Source organism: Notechis scutatus, chromosome 4 (genome assembly GCF_049901735.1).
Source record: "Notechis scutatus isolate UNSWTSFEM ecotype Mainland chromosome 4, rNotScu1.2, whole genome shotgun sequence".
Lineage (NCBI taxonomy): Eukaryota > Metazoa > Chordata > Lepidosauria > Squamata > Elapidae > Notechis > Notechis scutatus.
The window spans coordinates 87,880,760-87,906,006 of NC_142012.1; the positions used below are offsets into that span (position 1 = coordinate 87,880,760).

Consider the following 25,247-nt stretch of genomic DNA (forward strand, 5'->3'; position numbering starts at 1 on the left):
ACAAATATAACAATACAATCTTATGTACCTTTACAGAATCCCTTTTGCAGTTAGATTTTCACCCATTATCTCTAAATAGGTCCTGTTTCTTTATATCTTGCTCCGGACCTTTGTAACTTTTTTTCCTTTCCTTCTTCCCTCTCTTCTTCTCTCTCAGCTTTTTACCCCTTTGTCTCCCTACCTCTATTTCCCTTTTCTGTTGCTTCCCAGTATTATACTTATTTTTTGAATTATTTTTCTTTTCTTTGGTTGTTTTTTTAAGTCTTACATTCTCCATTCTCTTTCCCCCCTTTCCTTTTTCTTCCCCAAATAGAGTTACTTGTTCATTAAATATGGCTTCTTCTTTGTCCCAGTCTTCTTGTTTTGCAGTCTTTTCTTGTTGTTTCTCATAGTTCCAGATCTCCATTTCTAAGAATTGAAAAACGAAGCCAAAAGAACCCTTCCCTTCTTGTGCATCTTCTTTATACTTTTTAAGTTCCATTTTCAATTAATCCAGAAGTGATGCCATTGTATAAATTTTTAAACAACCACCCGATTGATTTTAGTCATTCAAATATAATAATCAAAAATCCAAAAGTCACCAAGTAATCCAAATACACGCAAACTGTTTCTTTTTGCTCTTTCTTTTTTTTTCACTTTCTCTTTCTGGGGTTACTATTTCGTTACAAAGTTTCAGTTAGAATGTATCTTTTAGAAGTCTTATTGAAATTTTACTTTAGGTTCTTTTTAATTCCAGGCAGTCTCCTCCCTCTTCCAGATCCTGCCCTTATTCTTTTTCTCTCCCTTCCTGCTTATAGAAGAAAAAGTTTTTAATGTCCAGAAATCTTTATTGTCCCTTTGGCATTTAGTTATATTTTCAGCTTAATTGCCTATTGATGCCAAAGTGGATTTTTCCGATTTCTTATTTAGGTCTCTTAGATGTCAATATACGGAAGGAGAGAGAAGAAGAAAAAAGCCAAACCTTTCCCTTTTCACTTTCTTTCGCTGCTTCTGACTCTTCTTTGGGAACGATGTTATATTTTGTAAAATTTGAATTCCAGGGTACCTTAGTTGTTGCTTTTTCAATTAACCCGGTCAGCCAAAACTTTCACTTCTTATTTTCCTCCTGCACGTTCTTTTCCGGTTGAGTTCTTTGAGGTGGCCATTTCTGACCACCGCTCCTACCGCCTTCGGGAAAGGGAGTAATGGCCGGCTGAGGAGGAGAGATGCAGCTCTCCTCGACCCTGCTGGCGATCTCCCCCCTCTTCACCACCTCTACGGGGTGGCTTAGCCCCGAAACCAGCCGGCTCGGGGCGCTCCAGCAGTGAGCCCAGACAGAAACCACGCACGATTGTGGATTCCTGTCTGTCGCCGAAGCCCTTCAAACCGGAAGTCCTGGATAGGTATAAATATTTTTGATAAAGGGAAACAAGCTTAAAAGAGACCATGTTACCAATGGTGGGCTGCGACTGGTTCCACAACTGGTTCTGTGAGGGTGTGCTTTGTGCACGTGTGCGGTGTTCAAAATACAGCAATTTGAAGCTCAACTGCTTAATTTCCAGTAAGCCCCGGTAAGTAGAACAGCTGAGGCACGGAAATCATCTGTGCCGTGCGAATCAGCTGAGCCAGAAAGAAGGAAATATAGGATAGGATAGAGGGCGGGGGGCAGGGGCAGCTGGTGGTTGAAACTACCGGTTCGTTAGAAGCGGTCTGAACTGGCAGCAACCCACCACTGCATGTTACAAAAATGTGCATGGACTTAAGGCACATTTGTATGATCCAGATCAGGGGTCTCCAACCCTGGCCACTTTAAGACATGTGGACTTCAACTCCCAGAATTCCTCAGCCAGCTGGCTGAGGAATTCTGGGAGTTGAAGTCCACATGTCTTAAAGTGGCCAGGGTTGAGACCCTCTTCCAGATCCTCTAAAAATACCTAGCTGCTGAAAATTGCTTTGGATTTCAGGCTAAGTTTGATTAGTGGGCATGTTAACAATTAAAATGTTAATATATTTAATTTAGAAGCCGGAACAGTAAAGTGTACAATGGGACAGAACACACAGTTGTAGTTGAACAGTTGGTGAGTGTTGGCTCATGCATGAAACAATCTACGCTATGATTGGTTACTGTGGGTATAAAGGGGGAGTTGTCCCCTTTCCCCTTTTTTTCTACTGTTTGCTATTAGATTTACCTCATGATGTTCCTGTGTTCCTAACTATCTTGTCAGCTATAAATATAAAATATATTTATTTATATAAAGATACAAATTTGTGGACGCTTGCTGTGCAATTCTCTGATTCAGAATCATCCTGGTTCTTGTTCAAGCATGCAACTGATGTGTTTGGTGTTGAAAGTGTTTGGCTTATAATATCAGGAACTACCACTATTAGATGAGAGCATAGCCTTGCTTTCCCAACTAAATTGTACATAGAGGCTTGGCAGGGTCATTTGCAGGAGGGTAGGGGTTTTTTCAAAAGTCAAAATGATAAGCAGACCACACAACAGAATGAAATTTATAAAGATAATCAAGAGTTGGAAGGGACCTTATAGGTCATCTAGTCCAACCCCCCCCCTGCCCAAACAGGACACCCTACACCTACACCATTTCTGACAAATGGCAGTCCAATCTTGTTGGAATGTTCCAACAAGAAAGAAGGTTAGAAAATGGCAAATGGAATATGTGTTGCTTTGAGTCAATTTTGGACTCCTGGGGACTAACTGGACTAGTCCCTGCAGTTTTCTTGGCAAGCTTTTTGTGGAAATGGTTTGCCATTGCCTCCATCCTAGGGCTGAGAGAGGGTGACTGGCCAACCACTCAGCTAGCTTCATGCTCAAATGATCTCCCATCTGATGCCTTAACCGCCATCCCAAATTAGCTCTCCACATCATAATAACTTTGAATTCAATGTCAATCCCTCTCTAACAAATCTTTTACTCCAATGTTCTAAAAAGCAACAAGTAAAATGATCTGTTGTGGATTTTTGAGAAAAGGTATTTTTGGATTTTATCAGTAGAAAATTATCTTCCTGCAATGTTTGAGGGTGATGTACTTCTGTCTATTCATCAGGACACGGCTGGCAAGGCAGTGCTATGTTAAATCCATAATCCCCCAAATGGTAGGACATAGCCCAAACATATGTCCTGACTTGTCTTCCCCTCATGACATTGTTTTGATCTGGCCAAATTGGTCCAGAAAAAATGTTGTGCGTATCACATTAAATGATGTCGCTTTATTACATTTCTTGCACAGGATAAACAAAATCACCCTCTGAGCCTTTGAAGTAAATGGTTCAGTATCAAACGTACATTCATAAAGGATAAGTGTTAAACAGTCTGTAGCGTTTATAGGGCCATTGATTAATAGGACAATCAGAATCTTCCTCTTTAAGGTCAGCATGTTCAAACATGCAAATTCAGAAGAAGCCAATGAATGAGAAGGAAAAATGACTGCTCAATGTTGAATCTCATGCTGAGATGTCCTGAATAGGAAAGAAAAATAACAAAGGCTGTAATGAGAAGCTTTAACCTTGCATGCAAAGTAGGTATTGTTTTTCTGTCTCGGAAATGGAACAAGAGAAACAGGTTGTCAGATGAATTTTCAAGGGATATATAAGCAACCAAGCTTTCCTCTGAAGATGTGCATCTTTTGGAGTACACAAGAAAGAAACTTAGAAGCTTTTCTTACTTGTATATAACCAATGGTGTTTTTTCCTCCTCTTCTTGAGACAAGTTGTGCCCCATATGCAATTTGTCACAATTCACTAACCATTCTGAGGACAGAACCAGCCAGCATCTACTGGCCATGTTAGTTTGGTGTTGACTTATCTTTTCCTAGTACTGTCTGCTTTGACCAGTGAGAGGGTCCTGGCCTTTCAGATCAAGGTGGTCTCCTTCTTGTAGCAAAAGCAATAGCATTTATATACCACTTCATAGTGCTTTATGGCACTCTCTAAGCAGGTGTAGGATTCAAATTTTTAACAACCAGTTCTGTGGGCGTGACTTAGTTGGTGGGCGTGGCTTGGTGGTCATGTGACTGGGTGGGCGTGGCTTGGTGGTCATGTTATTGGCTGGGTGTGGCCACCTCAATATCACTCACATCGAGGCATGCATCTCCTCGCCTGGCCTCTCATGACTGTGGGGACGCTGCAACAGTCGTAAGTGTGAAAAATGCTCATAAGTCACTTTTTCAGTGCTATTGTAACTTTGAATGGTCACTCCACACAAGCAAAGTACCAGCAAAGGAGGGGAAAAAAAACTCCAGAGAAGTTCCTGAGACAGGAAGTCTAGTCCTGCCAAGAATGTAATAAGGGTTAACGGAGAGGCAGTTTCTGTAAGCAACACCAGAACGTTTCCTTCCTGCTTTCCTTACAGGATTAGGCCAGTAATTTCTTCTAACAACCGGTTCTCCAAACTGCTTAGAATGTTAACAATCGGTTCTAGCAAATAGGTGCAAACTGGTAGAATCCCACCCGCGTCTCTAAGCTGTTTTACAGTCAGCATATTGTTCCAAAATCTGGGCCCTCATTTTACCAACCTCAGAAGGATGAAAGGTGGAGTCAACTTTGAGCTGGTGAGGATCAAACTCCTGGCAGCGAGCTGAATTAGCCCGCAATACTGCATTCTCATCACTGCGCCACCAAGAGCTCCAGAAACCAGCCACTTTCTGAGTTGCTCTCCAGCTTAGAGACTAAATGGGCCTAAAGTGCCAAAGGCAGCAGGGATAGGAACAGTACACTGAAACAGGAGAAAGAATGCCAGTTCTTTATATACTACTTCCAGTTCTTTATGTACTCAGTGCAACCCACACCATGCTTGCTGGGTGTTGCTTGGGCTGATTATGGACACAGCTTTTTAAACCTTTTCAATATGAACTCATACCTAAGTGCATGGTAGACCAAATCCTCCATTCTGTGTTAGGGAGAGTGATTGGTGGATGTTTTCCTGATGGCTTGTGATAAGCAGTAGGAGGGGAGAAAGACAAAGCTAAGGGAATCCACAAATCCCAGCCCTACATATTGTAAAGAAGGACAGTATCTATGGTCAACGTTATTCTGGTGGCAGGTTTGGGATCTTTGATGAGGGCAGTATATATTATGGCAATAGAGTTTTCTGCCAGATGACGGTCTAGTATTTTAACTGGTCTATGTAGATGAACTTTTAATATTTCAAAATGTGAGCAGCCCAATGTTGTGTAATTTAGGGTTATGAACTTTAAAATCCTAAATTCCTTTAAACTCCACTGGTTCTCTTCCAGATGTTTCAGCATCCAAAATGCCAGGATTCTAACCAATATGGTGGTTGTGCTAAAGAGAAGTGCTAAATTGGAGACGGCTAACTGAAACAATCTGAGCTTTGAAGATACTCTTAGAAAGTAATCTGATAGTAACAGGTGTGGGATTCAAATTTTTTAACAACCAGTTCTGTGGGCGTGGCTTAGTTGGTGGGCATGGCTTGGTGGTCATGTGACTGTCTGGGCATGGTCAAGTCAACATCGAGGCACACATCTCCTCGCCTGGCCTCTCATGACTGTGGGGATGCTGCAACAGTCGTAAGTGTGAAAAACGGTCATAAGTCATTTTTTTCAGTGCCATTGTAACTTTGAGTGGTCACTCCACACAAGCAAAGTACCAGCAAAGGAGGGGGAAAAAACTCCAGAGACATTCCTGAGACAGGAAGTCTAGTCCTGCCAAGAATGTAATAAGGGTTAACGTAGAGGCAATTTCTGTTTCCTTCCTGCCTTCCTTACAGGATGAGGCCAGTAATTTCTTCTAACAACCGATTCTCCGAACTGCTTAGAATGTTAACAACTGGTTCTAGCAAATAGGTGCGAACTGGTAGAATCCCATCCCTGGATAGTAAGGTTAGATGTCACATATAATATGAGCAAACTAGAAAGGAGGAGGAGGAGGAGGAGGAGGAGGAGAAGATGGAGGAGGAGAAGAGCTGAAACCCTATTACTGCATTGTCTGCTTTTCAAATAAAACAATTTGATTTGACATGACTCCGCATTAAACTATACCAAACCCAGTTTGTATTTTCTCATGAATGAGTCCTGCCAAAAATGCTGAAGCATCAAGGGAAAATATTCCAGGTTGGGGGGAGGGGAAGAGAGAGAAAATGTTCAAATCCCCCACCGCCACAGCAGTGAAATCCCTTTGCTCGATATTACCCTGTCCAATGAAGAGAAATGTTTCACAGGCACATGGTTTGTACGTCTCAAAATAACTTGGGACCTGCAAAGTGACAAATGCTATTGCTTCAGTCGTGACAGGTTGTCCAGCTTCTTACAGCTATCTTCCCTCAAAACATAAAGTTAACTTTTATTTTTTGACTGATGGAGTCAGTTATTTGAAGTTATTTCAGTGCCAAAGAACCTGAAGAAGCACCATCACTTTGGTTACTTTAATCTCTTACTTAGGAATCATTGTCACTGTGCCAGAGTGCCAGAGTTGGATTTCAACATCTGGAACAATTAGAAAAGGTAACCTGTTTGATTTTCAAAAGTGGATGGTGTTTTGATGAAATGGCATATGTGCCCAGAGGGTTGGTGGGATACATAATATGTCAGATTGCAAATAATTGTAGATATATTAACCAGAGTCAAATTAGATTAAAACAGAAACAAGAATCTTCAGAACATGAAAAACTTGTTTCTTCATATGTGTTGAAAGGAATTGTTCCAAATTCTCCCCCTCAAATTCCCATGTATGCTTGTTTAGTTATTTTGAGCAGAATGCTGACTTGTAGAAAATGGCACAGATGTTAAAATTCCGTTTCTTGGCCCGTGGTTTTTAACATAGTTGAAATTGTTGTTTCACCATCCCTAATTGTGAACCCTCACAGATCCTTTATCTTATTTCTACTAAATCCTGATTAATATGACTTCTTATTTAAAATCTAATGTGTGTGAGTTTACATGAGAGTGAAATAGGGGGAGAGAGAGAGAGAGAGAGAGAATGTGTCATGTAAAATGATACGGCTGGCTATATTTAGTGTTTGGAGATCTGCTCTGTGGATTAATGTACACAACAGCTGCAGGAATAGTCTTGCTTGAAGAACATTGCTCTCTCAACCCTCACCGTCCCCTCTCTCTTTCTCTTTGGAAAAAAAATGTTTTTGACTGTCAGTGGCAAATGTTTGGCATGCAATTTTAAACAGCGAGCAGAGCAGCGTCATGAATTGAGAGATCATTTGGGAATTTTATTAGATTAGGTTTCCAGATCTCTTATTGGACACTTAACATAAAAATTCTTTTATGTGAAGTTCTTCTCATTTTTAGATAAAAATCAATTAAAAAAAAAATTAAAATCCTAGATTTGTAAAGCAAAGCTAAGGAAACAAACTATGTAGATTATGTAAAAGCCTTATACAAACTGAAGAAAACTAGAGTGTAGACTAGGAATGTCCAACCTTGGCAACTTTAAGACTTGTGGACTTCAACTTTCAGAATTCCCCAGCCGGTTATGGTGTAGATTATGAATATAACCCTCAACAAAAATGTTCATATCTGAACAGTTCTAAACTGTGATTGTTAAATTGTTGAAGACACATTTCTGAAACCATATTTTGGTATGTCTTCTTGAAAGATGATGCTGGAATAACTAGAGAATCACAATTTTTTGAGGCATCTATGTAAGTAATATGCCTTTGAAATATTATTCACAGCTTATTTTATCTGGAGTATTATACTTAGGCTTCAAATCAATAATGCCATGGAAATTAGTACCAATGACTCAGCTTAAATTGTAGTATTTCACTTTAAGTATTTTTGTCACTGTGGTGGTGGTGGTGATGATGATGATGATGATGATTTATTTAATCTTCAATTCGATTCACAGTCTGGGACTGGTAAAAACTTAACAGTTCAAGTCCTAACCAAAGACCTAAGAGCTATTAAGATAGCATCTGAGCATATAGGCAGTGGGAAGTTTTTTTTGCAAAGTCAGGATATTCAGGTCTAATAAGTTCAAAATTTTCATATATCTAGGCAGCCCTTTGGGTTTTGCTCCAAGGGCTCCTATTAATATTGGTACAACCATTGATTTCTTTCTCCATAGTCACTCAGCTTCAATTTGCAAATCACAATAAATTGTTATTTTTTCTAGCTGTTTCTCTTCAATTCGTGCATCCCCTGATATTGAAATATCAACGAACCAGAGTTTTTCTTTTTCACAATAGTGATGTCAGGTGTGTTATGGGCCAGATGTCTGTCTGTTTGGATTTGAAAGTCTCACAGAATCTTGACTTGCTCATTTTTAAGAACTTTGTCAATTTGGCATCCCTAGTCATTTTTGCTGCATTTAAACCCAAACTTCTGGCAAAGTGTCCAATGTATTGTTATTGCCGTTATTATTATTTCCACTTGTGAATACCCAAACAGAAGAGATGATGTTCTTAATGCCCCCCCCCAACTAGGCTATCAATATTTTGAGGCATTTAAGCCAAAGTTACTATATTATAAACTATAGATTTGTGATGTAATTACATTACAAAGCACTGTACTTAAGTAATTATTCAACATATCAAAGTGATTAATGATTTAATACCCGTAATCCATGATTTAGTTCAAACAGAAGTCACCTTTTGCTTCAGTTGGGAGAACAACTGAAATTTTAGAAATCATCTATTCCCAAATAATTATATTAAATCAGTAAATTACTTCATTTATTGTAAAAAAACCTCGAACAGGAATTTTCTATGCTTAGAATATATACAAAACTGCAGCTGGGCTATCAAGGAAAGTACAATATTTCTTTCAGTTCCTTTAGCATTTTTCATATCTTCTAATTTCTAGCCAAGGCTTCTTTTTGATTTAAGAATGTCTTTATCAACACATAGACAGGAAGGTCACCAGACTTCCACTATATTAAACGTTGCTTGATATTGCTAGATTCTCTTTTTCACTACCCAGTCATTGGAGTAAATTGTGCTTTAGATCTGTTCCACCATTAATCCTACCTGATATGTGCTGCTACGTGCATGGTTACAACAGAACAGCATGTAGCAGACAATTTAATAATGCAAAATATGAGACAGAAACTGCCTAGCACTGGATGTAGTAGATCCAACTGTGCAGAACTTCCTGAAGCTTCTAAGAAATGCAACTGCAATGGAATACCCCTTGGCCCACATCCGAGGTCAGTGAGAAACTGATTTCAAACCCAGGAGCTGCAAGTTTTTTAGATTTGGTAGCATTATTTGATCTGGATAATTTGAGCTTAGTTTCCAGGACAGATCTTCATAGGACTATCCATAGGGTATGGTTAGAAATAACAGCACTGCACACTTTAACAACTGGCAGTAGTTCAATTGTACCATTGCAGCCACCATCTTGAGTTTATTACTAAATCCTGTGGACATTCTTTTACATTCAGCAGCCCATTAACTCATTTTATTTAATTTCTTGCAAATAAAAACATTTGTCTATGTATCACGTCAAAGTCACTTTTCCCACACTTGTGATTTTAATATATGTCAGCATCTTTTTATTCTAATGGCAAACCCAGAACCCAATTTACTTGTTTTAAATGACAAGGTCAGCTTTAAATGACAAGGTCAGCAATATTTCAATATACAAATCCATATCATATCATAGTCATTAACAAAGCTTCATGTTTAATGTTAAGTAGGTATGTTCAGTCCAAATTTGTTCTAGAAACCAGTGAAGTCTGAAACTTAACTCTTTACATGCATGCCAGCTGGAGAAAAGAGCAACACTCACCATGTGCAGAATGCTATTCTGTTCCATTCCTATGGTTAGCCATTGTGCCTTTGGAGAATTGGACATAGAACTTCATTCTTTCTCTCTTATTCTGCCTTCCAAAACTTAGGGCACATCCTCTCATCTTTCCTCCCCATCTCTTTCCTATGCCAGAGCAAAGAGTTTTAAAAACATCTTTAGTTGTTTCAATGGTGATATTTTCTATCTCCTCCTGATACCATTTCTGTCATAGCATCCTTTACTAATGGTGTAGTTGCTGAACAGGTCAGAACTGGGATCCGTCCGGCTTTGCTTTAGGATACAGAGAGTCTATTTTCTCAGTTTGCCAGGCTGTTCTGCTTCAGCTGAAGAAGAGGCAAGACACCTGCATTTGTTTGTCCACATTATGCAAGATCAGACTGATCCAAACTGTTACTCAAGCTTTACATAGGTTCTAGATCAGGGGTCTCCAAACTTGGCAACTTTAAGACTGGTGGATTTCAACTCCTCTGGGTCTTAAAGTTGCCAAGTTTGGAGATCTCTGTTGTAGATGCTTCTTTGAATAAGTGCTGGACTTTCATTTTAAAAAAAAAACATGACTAATCTTTTCTTGAGCAAGTGCTAGTCCCAGCTATGCAGGTGGTCAGTTTAATTGTCAGCCAATGAGTATAGTAGAGGCTTTCTAATCCTTCTGCCCAAAAGGAGTCTTACATAGCTTTTGTTGGGACAGGCAGTATTTTGCCTGCTCCAAGAACGGCTTCCAGGTGCCACCAGCCTTAGCTATTCTGTGCCTGCTCCCTTGTAGCACTAGCTGAGGATGGAGTTTGCTCATTGTCTCATTATTCTCTCCTATTTTGCCCTGTTCCCCTTCAGTTCCTCTCACTCCCATGGGCACATCACAGGCTTAGAGGGTGGTTCAGGATGAAATAGAAGGAAGCTCTGTGCCGCTTTTCCTCCTGCTTTCCTCTTCATCCTTCTGTGCTGCTGAACTTTCAGCTCACCTTTTTGTCAACACCAAGTTTTCCAAAAGACCATTGGGCCAGGATTCAGAAACAGCACTCCTATACCTATGACCTGTTAGTTAGACAAGTTGCCGGGTGTCTAAACCCACCATTCCAAGGACCCACCCTACATTAGAATAACAGGTGTTTTCTTGACAGCAGGTGAGGGGTGGCAGGAGATAAAATGAAATTTAAGAATCCACTGACTTCTTCTAACATGCTCCATCTTAAAACTGAAAGGATGGCACCACGTACCGGCCTCACTGTTGGAGGTAGAATAGGTCTTGGCCAATAAGATGGCGAATGTTATGCCAATGTTCATTTTATTTATTTATTAAATTTACACGCTGCCCATATCACTATCGAGAGTGACTCTGGTCAACATACTTTTCTGCTGGGAAATTGTGCTTCAACGTCTCTGTTTTTCTTTCTGTGCTTATTCACCTCTGATCCTGTCCCAGTTGAGAACTGTCTCAACTGTAGCTCAAAGCAGGACACACATTAACTGAATTATCATATAATGAATCATTGAGGGATATTGGCATCTCATACTTAAATTGTTTGCAGCCATTTTTAAAGAGAAGAACCATAATGTTCATTGTGCAGGCTGAAAAATACATGTGCCTTCTTATGCTGTATGTTTTTATTGTTGCTGTGCAATATCTTATTGCAATGCCAGTAAGTTTCGTAACTTTTTTTTTAGAGATAGACACATTTACAAACTTGTATATCATATGGATACTTTTTAAAATAAGAGCAATAAGAGACATTGTATAATTATATCAGTATTCTGAAAAAATATGGAAACCTTCTTTTGTTCTTAATCTAAGAGGAAAAGTATCTGATGGTTTTAGAGTTTCACCTGACAAACAATGCTTTCAAAATTGTAGAAAGATCATTCAGTATATTTTACTCAGTTGATCAATATAAATACTAATGAAAGCATATAGATAGGAAGGATTTAAATTGTTAGTATGCAATACTTTGATAAAGTCTGTTGAAACTACAACTAAAATTGCAATTTTGTACTAGTAGAATTACTTCTCCTGTTCCATAAAGGGAGTATTAAGCCTGTCCTTAATACTAGGACAGTGATTTTTTTTAAAATCACAAGTAGTTTGGAAATAAATACAGAGTCAGTAAGAATTAAGAATAAATCATATCAAGCCAATGCATTGTAATTTAATATGCAGACTATTTAGTGATTATATATATATAGATTCATATATATATATGAAAGAGATTGACACCAAACATCTAAAATGGATTCCATGTCAAATTCTTTTCAACATGCCAAAATCCAGATTGCAATATTTTTATTGGTAGAGCAACACAATGCGATTAAGCAATGTAATTGTCAAGTACTATCTCTTGTCTACTGCAGTCATTAAGCAGGATATCACAACTTATAACTTTACTGCTGGCTTCTGTATTGAATCTGCTTCTTGGAAGCTGGGTGTGAAGCTTGCAAATGATTGTCATGGGATTGTAGGATACTTCAATCACTGTAAAAGCCTTCCAGTTGCAAAACACCTGAATGATCACTAAGCAAGTCAGTTGTTAAGCAAGGACTACTTGTAATAGATCAACCACAGAATCTGCAGTTACATATAGTGCATTAATCAATAATGTGTGATCTAAAACTGTTACTGTGGAGAAATAAATTTTGCTTTATCATCCATTTTTCAAAAAATTCCTTCATAAGCAAAAAGAACAAGATTATTGCTTTGGGGGAAAGAAGAGGAGAGCAAACTAGACACTGTATGTTTACATTAACAAGGTAGGAATACTTTGAGATAATGTTCAAAATTAAATAAAATCTAAGAGTTGGGAAATCATGTGGCTTTACTTAAGAGCAGGAGATGTGCCCTTAAACAATGGGACTGCATTTTAAGTCAATATATGCCAAATGCTTCATTTTGTATTCTCCAAAGCAAGTAACAAAGGATAGGGAGCCATATCTAGAAATTCAACATAACCTAACCAGATTTATGTATAGATTTGAATGGAGAAATTACCTGTTACTGTTATTTTTGTCAGATGTGAAAGATCAAGTTCACATATGAAGGTACAATTAAATTGATTTATTGCTATCCATGTCTATGCACAGGAATATCAACTAATGATTAGCACCTGCTAAGAGTTAGATAAGGACCCTCAGAATTCAAGAGGGATTGAACTCAGATACTTGTGGCTATGTAGAAATGCTATGCTGATCCCTCCTTTAACTCCTTCCCCAGGTTCTGCCACTCCTTCCCCTACAATTTTAGGATATTCTTTAACCAGCTTTTTATAAATTGGGATTATAACTCCCAAAATTCCTAACTAAAATGGGCAGTCCCGGGAAAAATGTTTCGCTTCAAGGAATGATTAAGTATTTAATACAAATAAAGCATTTGTAATCTTTGAAGTTTAGTTTGGGCTCGTTTCTTTTTTGGTTATCCACCCAAATTGAGCACCCATAATAATTAAGTAGTCTTAAAAGCACATTTGAATACAGTTATTTATTTGTAGAGTACCAGAATGGAGGGTTCTGGAAAACCTCCAGGGGAAGTCTTTTGAAACATTTGAGTTTGTGGGACGCACTTTAGATGTTTGTACTGGAACAACAGATTCAGTCATGGCAATTTATTGGAATGTTGTATAATTTAATGAATATTTGATTGATGAGGGAGAGTTAAGAAGAGCTCTTTGTTTTATAGTAAAAAGGAGAAATGAATGGCTTAACTTGCATCCTTTATTTTTATAAATGTAATTGGTTAAGAATTGCATAAAATATTAGCATTCAGTTATTAATTGGTCTACACAGAGCTTAGGGTATTCTCTTAAAATCAACTGGATGCTGTATCTTGAAACATCAGAGTGCTTATTTAGAGGATCAGAATGTTGACTAAAGAATCAACAAAATATTGACTAAAATCAAATGTATGCTGTTAGAAAAGGATTAATGCCTGGAGTGTAATTCTGAATAAAGAGATTTAGGGGTTCTAATTGTTCACAAATGAGCCAGAAACATTTTGGTCTTGGTGAGAGACTTGGTTTGAGATGATTAACAAATCCATCACTAGAAGGTGATACCAGCTAATAATTCCTTACTTTGAAAGGACATTGTTGCTCATTCTACTGCTAACTTGATCCAGATAATTTATATTGAAGCTCATCTCACTAAAATTCTTTAAATAAAAGCATGGCTTCAAAGAAAGCCCTATAACCTTTCCACCTAGCATCTTCCAGATGCCTTTGATTGCAGTCTCATTACTCCACTGTGGGAGATGAGAACTATAGCCCATCTACGGCTAAAGGTCATTGACTTGGCAAAGGCAGGCAGGAGAATATTCCACAGCAATTCTCAGTATATTCTTCCATTCATGTGAGGTATTGGCAAGTGCTTCTTAGTATTTTGCATGAATTAGATGTCATGACAGTTTGTAAGAGCCCAGTCCCCAAGCCTACCTTGCTGAGCTTCCAACTATTATGGCTGGCCTAAGTAAAAGAAAACATAGCACAGGCCAAAATTTATTCTGAGATACTAGCTTGTCTCTCCCACCTAAAAATACTTCCAGTTAAAATTTTATTTATTTAGTTAGTTATTAAAATATATGCAGCCCATCTCCCCTACAAGGTGACTCTTTAAATTATAAATCTTATCATTGCAAATTTTGAAATTTTGACAGATTCTCAATCAGTGTAAGTCAATTAAGGGTATAACATCCTCGTGGGAATCATCCCAACAAGTGAATTAGATGCTCCTTGTGGATTTTCTAGTTCAAATTTCTCCTTCCATAGTTGCTGAATAGATACTTCTATGAAGCCCACAAGTCAGCATAATTAAAATAGCATTCCATCTCAGATTCCTCCTTTTGACTAGAAATGATTGATTTGGTTATGCAGCATCAAGTTATTTTTGACTCCAAACTACCACTTGGATAAATTTCCTCCATAACAATCTTTCTTTGACCTCGTCTTCCAATGGAGCACTCACTGCCACTGTAATAAGAGTCCATCCACCTTTCTGCTGGTCTTCTTTATTTCTTTCCTTCCACCTTTATTAGCATTGGAGTCTGTTCCAGAGAGCTGGGTCTTCATATAATAGTTGATATTTAGGAATCTTTCTTCAATTGCACCATTATCTGCACTCAGTGGTGGGATTCAAAATTCTTTACTACCAGTTCTGTGGGCATGGCTTGGTGGGCATGGCGTGGCTTGGTGTGCCTGGCTTGGTTGGTGTGGCAGGGGAAGATACTGTAAAATCTCCATTCCCACCCCATTCCTGGGGGAAGGTTACTGCAAAATCTCATTCCCTGCTTTCCAGCTCCATTCTCCTGTGCAGGGCAACCAAAGAAGACCCAGCTGATCAGCTGGGACTCAATGGGAGGCAGAGAATAGATGGGAGCAGGGCCAGTCAGAGGTGGTATTTGCTGGTTCTCTGAACTACTCAAAATTTCTGCTTCCGGTTCTCCAGAACTGGTCAGAACCTGCTGAATACTACCTCTGCCTGCTTACCTCTGTGCTAATGCTGGTGTTTCAATACAGCCTCCATGCCACAACCAAAAAAAAGGGGTCACATTTTATTGTCCGACTGCTAACCATTTATTTGTTTACTAAATACACAACAAAATATTACTTTCAGCATCATTTGAAAATAGCAAAGAAATATTTGATAATGTGGCATGTGATGCCCCTGAATGATCCCGATGAAACTGATATGATTCAATCTTAGAATAAACAAAATGCAGACACTTCTTTTTAACATTAAAAAATATATATAATTTTCTATTAAAGGAATGTATCACACGAAACCACTCCAGTTTCTGGATATGCTTTAGTAGTAAAAAGAATAGCTAGAACCCTCGTCTTTTATAGCCTTACTTCTCAAATGCAGGCATTGGCTTTGATTCAGATTGATGGTATGACCCACAATCCCAGACAAATCACGGTAGAATAGCTCAGCTGACTTACAGCTGGCTCATTGCCAGCTCTGATGCACAGATCTGGGGGCGGGTGGTTTCGCGCTCCTAGGAATCCTTCCCTCGCTATGTTCCCAGGCTCCTGGGCTTTTATTCAATGCAGGTGCTAAGCCATTATGGTTGCAGAATGTTTGCCCACCAGGCATCCTAAATAGAGGAGAGAACTGGTGTTTATGTTCAACTCTTCTGTTTCCCATCACAAATGCTCATGCACCAAGGGGAGGATGGAGACGTAAGCTCAGTGCTTGTCAACTTTAGCAACATTAAGATGTGTGGAATTCAACTCCAAGAATTCCCCAGCCAGCCATGCTTTCTGGTTAAATTGAAGGAGAGTTTTTCTAAATCTACACCCACTGTTCGCATGTGGGGTCAAGTCAAATCAGGGTTGTAGAGATACGAGTGAAAAGGATTTGTAATGGCTTGCTCTATAGAAAAGTCCTTGGAAGGCTGGCCGAGTTATAGAAGCCATTTATGATTGAATGAGTTAACAGTTCTTGAGATATTTACATTTATCTACCTAGTCAAACTTTCATCTCAATAACCCAAGCTTTGATTAGTGAGAATGGTTGAATTTTATTTATTACTCGCAGGTAATTGTAATTATTATTCTATGTTCTACTGTAGATAGAATAGAAATAGAATAGAATAGAATCAAATTTGACTCGATATTGGATATATCTATTTAATGTGATTGTGATTGTAGGACTGTAACTTTGTCGTTTGTGTCCTTACAATTTATATTGACTGTTTGATTGTTGATTGTACCCTATGACTACCATTAACTGTTTTACGTTATGATTCTTGATTCTTAACAAATGTTAAAAAATTTCTTTATATATACTGAGAGTATTTACACCAAGACAAATTCCTTGTGTGTCCAATCACACTTGACCAATAAAAAGTATTCTATTCTATGTGAAGGATCAATTTCACTGTAGTGATTAAGCACAAATTAAAGTTATATCCAATGTGAATCATCACTTTCTAAATTCATTTATAATCTTACATTTTTCAAACTGTTACTGTATAAATTCTAGAATGCATAAATGTATTCATAATTATCAATTTCATCATTAGAATGGATGGTTGTTTAGAATAGAATAGAATAGAATAGAATAGAATAGAATAGAATAGAATAGAATAGAATAGAATAGAATAGAATAGAATAGAATAGAATAGAATAGAATTCTTTATTGGCCAAGTGTGATTGGACACACAAGGAATTTGTCTTTGGTGCATAAGCTCTCACTGTACATAAAAGATATAAGTGATGAATCATTAACTGACTAATTAATTAACTAGTTTTTTAAAATGCTAAACAATCTTAGTACTATTTGTCCTAGACTGGTGTTGAATTTTTTTTGTTGTTTTTTTAAAGTATTTTAATTTAAATAAAAAAATACTCTAGAGCCAGTGTAGTCACTCCAGAGCTATTGAAACTACTTAGTTCAAGAAGATGTGAATGGAATACATATTCTACAGAAGCTAATTTAAAGCACTGAAGTAGAACCAGAAAGATTCAGCTTTTAGCTATTCATGTATAAAATTCATTAGATGATTTTAGGCCAATTATTTCATTATCCAACCACCCTCACAAGATTTTAAGGAGAATAAGGTTGAAGGAGAGTGCAACCTGGGAAAAGTGATGAGTATACAGTACATGTGTAGAGGTTTATTGCATAAGGTCTATTAACTTTTACAAAAATATATAGATGAATAATATCACTAGCTTAGAAGAAAAGCAGATTTAGTTCATGTACTTACTTTTTAAAATTTCAATGTAAAATTAATATTCAGGATGTCTGTAGAGCAGGGATCCCCAACCTTTCGGCGCCGCGCCCGGTTCCGGCATCAGCTGGGCGCCGCGGCCCGGTACCGGCATCAACTGGGCGCCGCCATCTTTTTATGACGAAAAGGCGCTTCCAGTGACATCACCGAGCGCTGTTTCGTCCAAAAGATGGCGTAGCCAGGCTTCCGTGAGCTTTTTCGGGTAGAAATGGCTTTCTACCCGAAAAGCTCACGAAGCGCTGGCCGCCATCTTTTATGACGAAAAAGCGCTTCGATGAGCTTTCTACCGGAAAAGCTCACCGGAAGCACTTTTTTACCAAAAAAGATGGCAGCGCCCAGCAACCAGCGGCCCGGTAAGGCTTGTTCTGCGGCCCGGTACCGGTCCGCGGACCGGCGGTTGGGGACCCCTGCTGTAGAGGACCCAAAGGTACGTTTTCAAGAGGCAACTGGACTTTCTGGTTTTTCTTTGAGGAGGTTTCACTTCTCATCCAAGAAGCTTCTTCAGCTCTGACTGAATGATGGGGAATGGAAGGATTTATGCTCCTTTCAGACAGCTGGTCATTTGCATTCTTTTTGAATGCAATTCTTGGATGCTTCTTGGATTCTACGTTTGAATGCAATTCTTGGATACTTCTCATCTAAGAAGCTTCTTTTGAGAAGCAAAACATCTTCATAGAAAAATCAGAAAGTCCAGTTGCCTCTTCAAAAAGCACCTTTGGGACAACCACGACCTGGATGACTGAGAATCTCCATAGACATCTGTAGAGGGTCATCAAAAGTCAAGCTGACACCCATGACCACCTAATCTGCCCATGTAAAATGCCACTTTGACATTTTTGAACATCTCCAGTGATCCTTCCTGCATTCATTCTGAACTTTCACTGCGCTGTGTGTTTAAATACTAGCCAAAGATTCATTTCCAATCTCAAGAGCTGGCACAGAAACTCTCCAAATTTATAGAGAGAGTGAGACTGTTTTTTTCAAAGCTCATGGGACAACATCAGGAAATGGTGGCGCTTAAACAAAGGATAGAATAGAATAGAATAGAATAGAATAGAATAGAATAGAATAGAATAGAATAGAATAGAATAGAATAGAATTCTTTATTGGCCAAGTGTAATTGGACACACAAGGAATTTGTCTTGGTGCAAATACTCTCAGTATACATAAAAGAAAAGATACATTTGTCAAGAATCATAAAGTAGAACACTTAATAATAGTCATAGGGTACAATAAGCAATCAAATCATACTAGGAAACGGTCAATGTTAATCTTTAGAATACAAGCAACAACGTTACAGTCATACAGTCACAAGTGGGAGGGGATGGGTGATCAGGAATAATGAGAAGATTAACAGTAATAGTAGTGCAGACTTTGTAATAGTTGGACAGTGTTGAGGGAATTATTTGTTTAGCAGTGTGATGGCGTTTGGGAAAAAAATGTCCTTGTGTCTAATTGTTCTGGTGTGTAGTGCTCTATAGCGTCGTTTTGAGGGAAGGAGTTGAAACAATTTATGTCCGCGATGTGAGGGGATCTTTATAGAGAATTACAAACAGAATACAATAAACTCTCATCAAGGGTACAATTGGACTATAGCAGTGCAGAGATCTAGATTCTAACCAACTTTCAACAATAACTGTTGACAGCCACATTATTTTGTAAAATTGTGGAAATTTCCATATGCATGAAGGCTCTGCTTGTCAACTATAAAATGTGTATACAAAATGTTTTGGGAGTGTGGCTCAAGGCTCATGATTTAATTGGAGTAACTGCCGGATCCCTGACACTGCGGTTGTAAAGTTACGGGTAATCCTCAACTTACAACAATTTGTTTAGCGACTGTTCAAAGCTACCAAAGCACTGAAAAATATGACCTACAACCAATCCTCACTCTTATAACCATCGCAGTATCCCAATGGTCACGTGATCAAAATTTGCTCACTTGGCAACCAGCATATATTTACAATGGTTGCAGCATCCCAGAGTCATATGATCACCTTTTGGAACCTTCCTAGTCAGCTTCCAAAAAGCAAAGACAATGGTGGAAGCCTTCGTTTAACGACTATATGATTCACTTGATAACTGCAGTGATTTGTTTAACTGTGGCAAAAAAAGTTTGTAAAATTGGGCACAAATCACTTAACAATCACCTTGCTTAGCAACAGAAATTCTGGTCTCAACTGTAATTTGTAAGTCAAGACTACCTGTAGTAAGGTTTAAAAACAAACTATATTTTTCAGCACTGTAACCTCTATCAAGATATAGTGTAAGTAAAGAGCTACTAATGCCTCCCCTAACCTCACTTTCATTTTTATGTTCATTTTTTATTAATGCATAAAGACCACAAGATGACTCTTGCAAATTTTATTTTCATAGCTTGAATAGTGCTGATAACAAGATAGGGCAAACATGACCGTACAATACATTTTTCATCCTGTATGCCTGATTTTATTTTTATGTTCTATTTTATAACTCTATTCTGTACGTTTATTTAACAAGCCTTGTTTAGCCTGGATCATTGATCTGTAATGAATTATTTTATTTGGTTTGAACTTTCATAATTAAAACAGAGCAGATTTTCACCTCTCTTAGGTGAATCCTAACATTTATTGTTTGCTTTTTAAACAATTATCAGGTCAGCTATGCTTGCTGTTATTTATGAAAAATTTGCCTATCGCACTTGTGACCTTTTCCCCCATTTTCCAAGGTTAGCTGGTGTGGCACCTGGCCAATGACCTGGACTAGGTTTACAAGCTAAGCAAGGAGAGACAAGTCACAGATAGGACCATGAGGGAGTTGCAGGGCTGGGAGCATAGACTGAGAAATTGAGAAACATACTTCTGAAAAAGAGACCACCACCATCCTTGATGGTTTCCATGCATTCGATTCAAGCTTCACCTAAGGGAATCCTTTTGTCTTCTTGTATCCCATGTGTCCAAACTGTTTCTTGCTTTCCATGAAAATAACTGGCCATATCATCCCAGGTCAAAAGTGTCTAGTAAATGAGGTCAGGTTCTGATAATTGTGGACATGGTTTTGCTTGAAGAAATGGCAGAAATGGCTTTAGGAAAATTTCCAGATTTTGACTGGACATTGGCAGTGGTACTTTAATGTTGGTTTATTGAGAAACGTCAAGGAGTAGCATCAGGGAAAGGGTCAAAAAAAGGCAAGATGGTGGCTATCATCGTGTGATCAAAATATCCTGCCCTTTTTTACATGTGTTTCCAATCATATGAGTTATATCCACCATCCTGCCTTTTTTTCACACCTCTCCATCAATATCCTTGAAAACATCATAGTCTCTGTTCTGTATACATTTGGGCCTCTGTGCACATATTTTGACTATGCTACATCAGTTTCATCAAAGAATATGGTCATGAGAGCAACAAAGTAAACATTTCTTAAAAATGCAGAAAATTAACTGTTTAAGACAAATGGTTACATATAATAGTTACATCTCCAGCTGCAAATTATGGCAAAAACTCAAGTGACGCCTGGTGCCAACTCTATCTTAAACAGAGGTATATCTGTTTGCCCAAAATCAGTAACTAATTTAACTGACTTCTGTGACTAAGTTAAGCAGTGTCCTTATATGTCAGTGCTGAGTGTGGAGTTATCCACTGTTCACCCTGAGATTAGATACGGTGAAGAGGTCACCAGGAACAGCCTGTGTTGATGAGCAGGAGTGAACTGAGCTATGTGTGCTTCACAGTCTCTTCAGGATCCCTTAAGTAGCATAAGACATCTCATTTCAACTCTGGAAATACAACTCAGTGCTAAAATGGTGTGTTGTTCCCCAAGATTCATCCAATCTTGACTGGACCATATTTATTCAAAATCAGGTCTTCCTGACATTTTCTACCTCAACTTCAAATATATACAATTTTGAGATACAGTGAGAGCCAAAATATGCTGAAAAATGAACTAGTCACATAGAAATCAATGAAAGAGATGATAGGACACAGTTCCATTGAGAAAATTTCTTCAGACAAAGAGCATTCTAATGTTTAGGGATTTCAGATCTTTTTATAAAAGCAGGGATGATCAACCAATTCCTGGGTAACTTTTCTAGAATTTATCATCCCCATCAAACCATCATCAAGGCATGGCAAATACTGAATTCCAGCTACATCTTTTTGATTATGAGCATCTGTTTATAAAAAGATATTTGCATGATATATATGCCTTCAAGTATGAACGCTGCTAGGATTGGTCATATGGTTACTGCACAATCTTAATTTGGGAGGACATAATATTATTATTATACATACAGTAAATCAAGCCCAGCTCTCAGTTTAAAAGAATATCAGATGTAGGACAAATAAATGCCTCTTTATGAGGTATAATAACTCCAAGCATACAATATAGGATTAGATGGATGAAGGATGAATCTGGATAAGGTAAAAGAATGAGTAAATGGGACAAATTCTAATAGAGAGTGGTTGAGAATACCACTTTGTGCAGCAAAATTTACCTTAAGTCTTTAAGAAAGTTAGAGTACTTCCAAATAATAGAGATGCTAGCCATATCAGATCACAATTAAACCTGGAGCAAAAGAGGAATTATATACAGTATCTGTTGATCAATTCCAGTAGACCGGTTTCCTCAGCCTGATTGTTGGATATATCTTAATTCTCGAGGGGGAAGTGATAAAAGCTGTTGGTTGGGGAAAGCTGCAGTACACCTCTGTAAAGTTCTAGGTTGGGGAAGTCAACAGTAAAAACACCTCTGTTCATTTTTTTAACTCAGTATTAGAAAATTATGTATTTTATGAGGTTATGGTCCTATTTGTACTCTTTGTTAACAGCATGCAAGACAATACTTCTGAATCTTCAACTTCAATAACTCAACTTCTGAGAGAGAGTTATTTAGCTGAAAACAACCATCAAGGTAATAGTGAAAGGAGTAGATCAGAATCTTCTCTGCATTCTGTCCATTCTGGGAGTACCTCCAGGTCTTCTGATGAGGTAACTGGCCAGGATGAACTTCCAGATCTTTCTGCCTTTTTGAGCCAAGAAGAGCTAGATGAGAGCGTCAATTTGGCCAGACAAGCTATCAATCAAGAGCCACCTGAGAACAGACAAGAAGAAGAACAGCAGATCCACGTGTTCTTACCCTCCGAGTTGAAAAACTCTGAAAATATTATTTCAAACAAGCAGCAGTGCCAATCTACAGCTTTACCAACTTTAGGCAACCATCCGAAGAAGCAGCCATTTGGATCAGAGACAGAATCAAAGAAAGAGTTGCTCAACAAGGCTGCCAATTTTATTGAGGAGCTTTCTTCTCTTTTCAAAGCACACAGTTCAAAAAGAATCAGACCCAAGACATGCAAAAACTACAGGAGCAAACTTGAATCTAAACACAAGGCCAACCAAGACAATTTATCTGAAAACAGGGAAAGGCCTTGTGTCCCAATATCTCAAGAGTCAGATCAAATTCAGCCATCACTGGAAAACCCAGCTTGTCCTCAACAGGCAGATGTGGAAGCGGTCCATACATTAGAAAATCCAGAATTAAGCACAGAGACATCAGCTGCACCTTTTTATTCCGAGGAGCCAATAGGTCAACCACCACATTTTACTCAAAAACTGAAAAGCAGAGAGGTCTCTGAAGGAACCAAAGTGCAGTTGGACTGCATTGTAGTAGGAATACCAACACCTGAAATCAGGTAAACATGTCCCTATTTTATTTATGTACTGAAAATAACTCTTCATGGAATGGGTGGCTACAGTTAAGTACCCTCACTATTTGGTCAGTTCTCTACTAGGACTCCACCATTGCTCGTAGACAGTTCTGTTTCAATACTTACTCCTTTTGGGATTATTAAAAAGGAAGAGTTACTTATGAACTATATCCCCCTTAGTGCTTTCTCCATGTTTTGCAAGCTTTCAGGCAAAACACCTTTGTTTTTAAGGTGGTGGTGGGTCAACCCCAGACTTACATGTCTTATATTTCCCCCACATTCTGAGATCATTCTGTGAAAATTTGGTGGCAATTGGTCCTTGCAGATGAAATACATGTAAAGGGGAATGGGGCTTTTAATTGTGTGGCTGCTATCCTGACTCTTGAAACACACACACACACACACACATCAACTCTTATACACACATATACATACTGTAGGAACCCATGAAATCTCTGCCCTGAGTGCATGCATCTTGTCCATGTCACTGCTGGTCACATCTTTGCTATCATCTTTGGGGACCAATCTGTAAAAGGCGCAGATCAGCTTAATGATGTATCCCAAGCACAAATTATTGTATATTATTTACATATTCTTTACAATTCTCCCATTTTTTTTGCCATTGCTCCTTCTACTCCTTAAGAGAGAAAACCCAGATTTATGGTTTTTAGTAAAGCACCAGGAAAACTGCAATTCTTGGAAAGGAATCCTGTGACATTATTTCACAAATTAAATTCTCAAAAAAGAAATCAATTACACCATAAATCCTCAAAGATCATGGTTTTCCTTGTGCATATCTGCAATATACACCCAGTTGCTAACATTTAGTAAATATTTATATATCCTGTTAAATGTCCATTTTTAGTAATTTAGTAAAAATTTAATCCTCTTTTGATGCCTCATCAAACAAGTTGATGGAGTGACATTCAAGAAAAAAATGACTTGTGGTGTTTGACAACAGATATATTCAGTGGAGTAAAACAATGGATGATAGAACTTCTGTTTCAAAAATGGACGATATAGGTCTCTAAATTAAATGACTTTCTAAAAACTGTGCTTCTTTTCTGTGGCAAGACTGCATTCTTGCAATGTGTAATGTAACTAGAAACCAAAAAATTATTTCTAACTAAACTTTAAATAGTATATACTTCAGACATTAGCACTCCTAGTCATTGCATCATCTTATTGATCTGGCATGCTGGGGAAGGTGTATACTCAATGATGGAAAGAGTTTGAAATCTTTGCATTGTATATATGGCATCCCAGTTGTAACCCTTGTGATACAATGTCATGTTTGAGAACAACTTCTTGACATGTTGGACAGTTGCCATAGTCTTTCCCAACATGGCATTTTCCAGATGTTTTGATTCCCAATAGCGGTATTGGTTGAGAATTCTGGTAAAATTAGCATTCCGTCTGGAATATACCAGATTGTGGACAGTATGTGGACCAAAATTTTGATTACACATAAGGTAAATTTATCCATTGATGGAACCTATTATTAGCAGAGTTGTTAGGTGCCACAAGCATTTTTTTTTCTGTTAACCACAAATTATCCCAGGTACCTAATCACATTGACTTAATTATTTTCTGAGTCCGACAGACTGCATCAGTAAGATAAAAGACTAACAGGCACTTTAGCTGCATTTACTCAAGGGAGGATACACAGATTAATGCACCTTGTCAAAGTGGCATATTATTATCTCTGGTTATTACTTATATGATTATGGGGATTTCATTTCATGTGAGAAATGCTTGTGTATACACCAAAAACAAGCACAGCATTCTGATCATAGCACGTTTCCCACTTCTTGTGAGTGGTGCTAATTATGAATGAGCAAAAACTTTCTCTACTCTAGATAAGAATATAGGGTAGAGATCCAGGAGCCTCTCACCAAGAAAGTCCCCAAAAGAAAATGGGGGAAAGGGAGTTAACAAAAGAATAAAACTTTTTACAGAAATTTTACAGATGGAGATCCCAAGGAAGTGTGTTGAAAAGAAGATTAAGGGTAAGACAACAGCTTCATCCTACAGTAGATGGATATCTGGGAGGTTCAAAAACACCAAAATGGTTGCTGTGATTTTATGATCAAAACTCTACATCTTTTTGTGTTGTTAGAGTTTCTCTCTT

General features: G+C 38.1%; 1 protein-coding gene across 5 annotated transcripts in view; it reads left to right on the forward strand.

The window, feature by feature from the left end:
- Positions 1-25,247, forward strand: part of MYPN (myopalladin) — a 91,382-nt gene that overhangs the window by 16,038 nt on the left and 50,097 nt on the right. For 3 of the 5 annotated variants that reach the window (XM_026672797.2, XM_087964042.1, XM_087964043.1), the window contains exons 1-2: positions 6,213-6,458; positions 22,241-23,101. In XM_026672797.2, the coding sequence (XP_026528582.2) occupies positions 22,242-23,101 (860 nt within the window). In that variant the 5' untranslated portion in view covers positions 6,213-6,458; position 22,241. Of the gene's footprint in view, positions 1-6,212; positions 6,459-7,479; positions 7,610-22,240; positions 23,102-25,247 lie in introns of those variants that run through there. The other 2 variants (XM_087964041.1, XM_087964040.1) reach the window with 2 other exon arrangements.